We start from the raw sequence: 7,438 nt of genomic DNA, 5'->3' as shown, positions 1-7,438 counted from the left end.
TACATATTAATCTCGCACTTTGCGAGTGGAAAGGGTTAAAGTAATATAGATTGTTGTTTAATTAATTTTGATATTTTTATTTACACATTTTTAATACAATTTCTGCAACTGAAATTGAACCTATCAAATTTATCAAATCATTGGATTATACTATATGATATTTGTATATCAGATCAAATCAAATAAAAAATTTATAATTCTGAGGGTTAACCCTTTCCACTCGTATGCAGCCGCTCCTGAGAAAAAATACATATTATTCTCGCATTTTGCGAACGGAAAGGGTTAAAGTAATATGAAATAAATAATCAAATAATCAAATAAAATAGTTTTATAAAAGAATTACACTTATTTTTTGTATTGAATTTTTAAATTATGGATTACCACTCGTAACACTTAAAAACGCTTCACTCTTCTCTCCATATATGGCGCGTAATTCAAAATGCCACAACATCGAAATCCAAACCATTGTTTCCCCAGCTCTAATTGTAGTTTCTAATTCAAAACAAATCTCATCACAAGGTGTTTTTGGACGCATTTTCACTTCAAAACTTCCTCGTAACTGGTAAAACGTTGCCAAACCATCAACATGAATATTCTTCCAAGTTCCATCATAATTTTCAGAGACCAAAACCCAACTTAGATACGGTGAAGGTAGATGTCGAGAGTAGAAATACGGTTTTTCGGCTAATAATCTCGAGGCTTTTACAGCAGGTTTCTCACAATTTTCCATATAAAGAAATGTACTGTTCAAAGTCGATTGGGTAAATTTGTTTACCAATTCTCGTACTGTGCCAAAAGGTGCTAATTGTAGATTTGTATAAACGTCGCAAGGGTAAGTGTCTAGAAGGTGGTCATTTAAGGATATGGATTCGATTAGAGAATTTGAGGGATGATCCACATCAGTTACGATTACAGGAGCTCCTCGAGAAAAATAATTTTCTCTTAAATATTCACTAGATGTGTCATTTATTCTGTCTATATCAACTAAAAGAAAATAGAAAAGTTAATGATTTGTTATAGAAAAATAAAAATATACATATAAACATGATCACGAAAATCATCTATTAGGTTCATAAAGTATGTAAAATAAGTGATAAACTTGTGGTGCATGGCATCGTTCCTTAAGGCAAATTGCTAGATCGTCCCGTACAGATTTTTGTTTTTTGAAAATTTTGAATTGTTTTCAAATTGATCGCGATCGCTGCATAACAATTTTTAAGGCAAAATATCGACATTATAAATCTTGATACGGAATCCATTTAAATGCGAACAAAATTTGTACTTATTAAAATTTCTTTGAACATTGACTAGCCTAGATACGTCTGACGAAACCGCCGAACTTGCCTTTCTAAAAATTTAGTTGATTTTTCATTAGGTCTTTTTTTATTTAAAAATTTAAATTTAAAAATTCTTATTTTTGAAAAACGTAAATATTACAATCTGTCGTTATTAACAACATTCAGTAATTTTAATGGTTTATTAATTAAGGAAAAAAGTTCGAATGGTCATCTAATAGTGGCGATTCGATTCGAGGTTGATTGGTTAAAATAAATAAATAAAATTGTTGATATATATGAATAAAATCTTTATTAATTTTCCCGTAGGGTAAGTTATTGTAATCGTCCAAAAATCGAAATTTTCATGTTTCGAAGGTTTCTGAATATTTGGGCATACCTCAGAAAACATGAATGTGTGTGTGTGTGTATATGTATAGAAACAATTTTTCGTCCACATTTTCGGGTGCACGGATCAACCGATTTGAATAGTTTTAAAAACATTCCATTTCTATTGATGGGAAGATATGCTGATTAGTTTTTGAAAAAGGCAGTTCTAGCCGTTTCGGAAATACGGATCAAAGAAGGCAGAAAATAGAAATCGAGTTTTTGAGAGATCGGAGCATCCGATTTGAATGATCTAAGAAACATTTAATTTGTAATGATGGGGAGAAATGGTGATTAATTTTTAGCAAAGGCAGGTCTAGCCGTTTCGGAGATATGGAGCTAAATGTGCAAAAAATTGCAGTTTTTGAGAGAACTAAGCATCCGATTTGATTGGTTCAAAAAACTTCCTGCTTGTTTTAACAGAACAATTGATTTTGGAAAAAAATATTTAGTTTTTTTAATAATTTAGATTTTAATTTTAATTCTTGCTAAAGTTCTGAAGCACACTCATATACTTTAATTAAATAATTAACTTTGTAATTCAGTTTATATAATTCTTGTAAATATTAGATAACGTTACAGTATTTATAATAATCTATTTCAAAACATTTAATATTATTCGAACATTTCGTCATAATACGGGAAGTTCCAGCAATTTGCCTTAAGGCACGATGCCATGCGCCTCGCCAGTATATCTATAAAAACATATAATTAAGAGCAAAAATCTCTTCATCCACCATCCTACCCAAAAGTTCACAAACATCACAATCAGTTTCCATCAATCCATTATCCAAATTGTCACCATAATTCGATCCCTGATCAGTCGAACGATGTCCAAAGAGACATTTGGCACCAGCCAGCGGTCTCCAATCCCAGTAGGGCAGAATCTTAACCAGGGCGACCCTTCCGACGGCGCTGACGCCCCACGTCAGCCAGAGCGGCGCCAGATACCACACGAGAGATACGAGAACAAAACAGACGGAGGCGAAGACAAATGATCGTTCGTACTGTATACGTTTCCGCAACCTGTTGAATGTTTGGAGATTTATTAGGGCTTGTTAGGAGCCAAAACAAAAGTTTTGTATGATATGGGTTGTGTGTTATGAATGAATGAGTCATTTTAAGTAGAAATAGGTCAATAGATCTGTTACCAATGAATCAGTGGTTAAGTCAATTTTCAATACTTCATGGTTTATAGGATCTGATTATGGTCGTATAAAATGTTTGAAATATTTATATTCGATTCGTTTCGTTATCGAATATAATTCTTGAAATTTTATCTAGAATATTTAAATATTATTCATTTTTTACTCTTATGTAGACAATGTCCTAATGAGGTTATCAGAAAAGCTGTAAATTCTTTTTACCTTCTCTTGGCTTTTTAACTTCCCGTAGGGCAAGTTATAGTGATCGCAAAAAAATCGAAAATGAAAATTTCTATATATCTTCACGTTTCAAAGGATTCTGAATATTTTGGCATACCTTAGAAATAATGGATGTATATGTGTGTGCGTGTGCGTGCGTGTATGTATGTGTGTACAGATACAAATTTTCGTCGACGATTTCGGAAACACCGATCAACCGGTTTGAATAATTCAAAAACCTTTCGATTCCTATTGATAAGAAGACGTGCTGATTAGTTTCTGGCAAAGGCAGGTCTATCCGTTTCAAAGATACGGGGCAAAAAGTGCCACAAACGGTAACTTTGTTTTTAACAGAATAGAGCGTCCGATTTTAATAATTCAAAAGGCATTTTACTTGTATTGACAAGATGCAGAACTGAATAAATTTTTGGGAAGGCATGTTTAGCGGTTTTGGAGATCAAGTAAAAAAAGTAAAAAAAAAAGCCATTTGGCGGTCAAAAATGATCATTAGACATATGCATATCAAATTATCAGATATTTTATAAAGATTCCCATAATGCCGTATCAATTTTCTTTACATTTCTATGGCTTCCGTAAGATCGTTTGTCCGTTAGATGGCGACGCGGCGATTACGCGCTTACGTGCAATTGCTTTGAAAAAAAGTTTATAATTACCGAAATATTTCAAAATAAAAAGAATATTTTTTTCAAAAACGTAATTATTTTTTCAAAAATTTAAAATTTCTCAAAAATCTAATATTTTCAAAGTTAAAAAAAATTATTCTGTTTTCAAAAAGTTAATTTTTTGTCACGAAAAGTTCCAGCAATTTGCATACACCACTAGTCAATATTGGTCAATGTATTTACTCTTAGCGGACAAGATGTTATCATCGCATTACTAATATCACTCTAGAATATAATGAACTTTTATATTATCAAAAGCAGATCAGTACTTAACTTTTTAATTTTTATTGAAATAATGATATTACAATAAAATAATTGGATAATGACTTAATATTAATAATTTAATAAGGAATTGACTTACTTGAAGCATTGAAGATTTTTTGAGTAGGTACAATTGCTTAGAAATTGTCGAATAATTAGACCAATACGAAAGTTGTGAAAAAATGGATCAGTGGCTGCGCCAATGTATTTACTTTTTAAATGTGCCACAAATAAAAATGTGTTAATGAAATATTTTAAATCAAAAGAGTTTATGAAATAGAACAATGCCACGTAACACTTTTTAGTCTATATTCGACTTCACCACTGCAATCAAAGATATTTTCGCACATAGATAGATTTACATATATTTCCAGATTTTGCAATGATCAATGAGTGTTGTATTATTGATGCCGTAATCACATCCATTCGATTTTGAAAATTATTCTCTAAATATGTTAACTACAGTAGTTCTTTAACAATTTTTTATTGCACACAAAATATCACGTTATATTATAATAGTTTGAAAATGTTAATCTATCGATAATAATTTTAATAAAAAAAGTATCATTAATTTATGCCTTCTTACGAATTTTATATTATTCCATAAACATTTATTTTTTTTATTTAATGATGAATTATTAATCCACTTTTGAGAAATATTATGATCATTTTATTGTCTAAGTAAAATGAACTTGTTAAAAGTATTTGCTAATATAAAGAAAATTATAAGCGCTTTTATATAACTTACATTTTTGTAATACTTTACTTATTTTAATTAATATACTAGTTTGCGTTATAATTTAATGATGTCTTTTTGATTATATACTACAAATAATTTCAACATGAAATATCCATGATGAATTAAATGTGCAAAATAACAATACAGGCTTCTGCAAAATTACTGTTTTTTGCCGTTGGATTAAATACTTTTAATTTACCTGTTTAAAGGTGCAAAAACCGCCTTTAATTCTTCTTCACTGATGCCCTGTTGAATACATTCTTCTTCAACAGCCAACAACTCCGATCGAACTTTTTCCAAAACTTTTTCAGTATCGCGGTTTTCTTTCACTTTATTTGACTTTGCAACTTTTTTTAAGCTCTCAAAAAACTGTAAATTTTTTGCAACACCATGAGAATGCTTCCGATCTTTTTTATTAGTTTTTTCGATTTCTTGATGTTGTTTATTAGGATTTTTTTCTTTGCCACTATCCATGTTCTTTTCGTCCTTTGGCGGTCTACTCTCTTTCGATCGCGGTGCCATACTGTCTAAGGACATAGGATACATATCCTTGGGAAGGATACAGGAAGTAAATCATGGCGCCGAAGCTGACGATTCTCAAACTGGATGTAATTTGTAATAAACTAGTGGTGCATGGCATCGTGCCTTAAGGTGAATTGCTGGAACTTTCCGTACCACAAATATTTTTTAAACAAAATAGAATTTCAGGATCTTTTTGAGAAACAAATACATACATACATACATACATACACACACACATACATCAGTTTTTTTAATTTTAAAAAGTAGATTTTTGAGAATTTCGAAATTTTTGAGAAACACGCACATACTTACGTACATACATCTATTTTTTTCTAAGGTAGGCCAAAATGTTCTGAAACTTTTGAAACCTAAAGATATGCAAATTTGCATTTTCGATTTTTTTGCGATTACTATAACTTACCCTACGGAAAGTTAATAATTTAGTTAATTAAAGCAATTTAAGTTTTGATTATTAAGGTTAGGAATCACTTGATATTTATATTAATAACATTCTGATAGCACTGTTCTCTAATAATTACAAATTAGTAATGTTTTTGACCCTTTCCACCTAGATAGAACTCGGTTAATATCAGTTAATATTACAAGATCTACCCAAAATGGTTTATTAAGTAATTTTGGTAATTTTGGTTTATTAAGTAGTATAGATTCGTAAAAATTATCAAGATTTTTTTTTCTATTCTTTACTTACCATACTAATATTGATAATAATACCTAAACAATGTTGTGATAAGAACAATATGAATTAATGAAACATAATTTGATGCCTATGATAAGTAGAAATTAGTAGATGTATTTAATATTTTCAACTTTTCTTGGGAAAGATACGAATAATTTGCGAAAGATATCAAAAATCAAATCAAATGTAATCCGATAGGATTCGTAAGATAAAATTATGTAAATATTTCCCAACTATTATTTATTTATCGAACCAATAAGTTTAATATCTAATTTTAAGTTTTCTTGTAATAAAGTGTTATAATTTTTTTTGAAGAATTTTATCATTTTTCTTTTGACGGTAGATACCATAGTCTTATAGATCATACTAAAATATTACAGCCCTACGACAACTCGTTTAATTTTAAAAATTCGTCAAAGTTTGCAAATATTAATATAATTTTTCTGGCGTTTGCCAAAATTAGAACTTTCATCGACGTTTGCTCAAAAACGCCTGAATCGATTTCAAAAATTTAAAAGTCAATCGATGTAGTTCGATGTGGACTATCTTTTCTAATTGTCAGTTTTGTGCGACGATCGGCTGTGACATTTCTTTGTGAAAGTAGCAGAAAAGTGAAAAATTTGTTTTAACGTTTTATCTCTCAATTCTGAATCGATTTTAAAAAATTAAAAACTTTTCGTAAGATATTGGTTGAGAATGATACTGAACAGTTTTAGGTAAATATCTACCGAGTCGTTTTCTTGAAATTAACTGTTGAAAAAAATGTTAGCCAATTTTTATGAATCTTTATTTGGCAATAGATATCATAGTCTTATAAAACATACTAAAATGTTACGGCCCTACGACAAATAGTTTAATGTTAAAATTTAATCAAATTTTGAGAAAATATTATAGTCAAAACTTGTGTCAAAAGTTGCTTTTGTGATGTGATGAGTCAAACATTATCAATTCATTAAAATTTAAAATAATAAACTACAAATTTGGGACATACAAGCACGTGTCTGTGCAATATAATTAATATAATTACAGATAATTTAAATGTGTTCGAGAAAATTCTATTCGAAATCGCAATGTTTATATTTAATTGAAAGCGATAACTTTATCTTTGAAATAGAGTTGAAAATTAATCTAAATATTTATTTAGATATCAATATCGATTGATTAAGTCAATTCTTACACATTTCGGGAAGTTCAGGCAACTTGCATTAATGCTAAATGCCAACTTTCTACTAGTTTACAATTACCATATCCATTTGAAATTGCTAATTAATTTGAATCAAATTAAAAATTATTCTTGCTCATGGAATTTGCACACAGCAAAAGGCATTGAAGCATAATTTGGTTCTTTATTATTCTTTGACAAAAACTCACCTTAACCATGTTTTTATTTTAATTATTGATATAGGTCCTACAATATTTTTTTTAATATCCATAATTTTTTTCCTAATTCCTAAGTAAATACAGAACCGTTAAGAAAACAAAGCGCCTATTGTGGAAATAGATGACAGTAG

The 7,438-nt window shown here is 29.6% G+C and overlaps 1 protein-coding gene across 1 annotated transcript; it reads right to left on the bottom strand.

The window, feature by feature from the left end:
- Positions 1-370: 370 nt before the first annotated feature.
- On the bottom strand, positions 371-5,254 carry LOC113367521. The gene is made up of 3 exons (XM_026609120.1): positions 4,908-5,254; positions 2,407-2,687; positions 371-984 (listed from the first exon to the last, which is right to left on the bottom strand). The coding sequence occupies exons 1-3, from the start codon at positions 5,252-5,254 to the stop codon at positions 371-373; spliced, it is 1,242 nt and encodes a 413-aa protein (XP_026464905.1).
- Between the last annotated feature and the right edge of the window lie 2,184 nt (positions 5,255-7,438).

The sequence above is a fragment of the Ctenocephalides felis genome, unplaced genomic scaffold (assembly GCF_003426905.1).
Source record: "Ctenocephalides felis isolate EL2017-DRISC unplaced genomic scaffold, ASM342690v1 CF-g0.4_SCAFFOLD_01170, whole genome shotgun sequence".
Taxonomy (NCBI): Eukaryota; Metazoa; Arthropoda; class Insecta; order Siphonaptera; family Pulicidae; genus Ctenocephalides; species Ctenocephalides felis.
This window is presented reverse-complemented; position numbering and strand designations above follow the sequence as displayed.

Bases quoted from the DNA above. Each gene is read 5' to 3' on its own strand.
- LOC113367521 (XM_026609120.1), bottom strand. From the start codon at position 5,254: ATGTATCCTATGTCCTTAGACAGTATGGCACCGCGATCGAAAGAGAGT. The intron at 2,688-4,907 runs GTAAATTAAAAG...AACATTCAACAG, and splicing joins GTTTTTGCACCTTTAAACAG to GTTGCGGAAACGTATACAGT. The intron at 985-2,406 runs GTAGGATGGTGG...ATTTTCTTTTAG, and splicing joins TGATGTTTGTGAACTTTTGG to TTGATATAGACAGAATAAAT.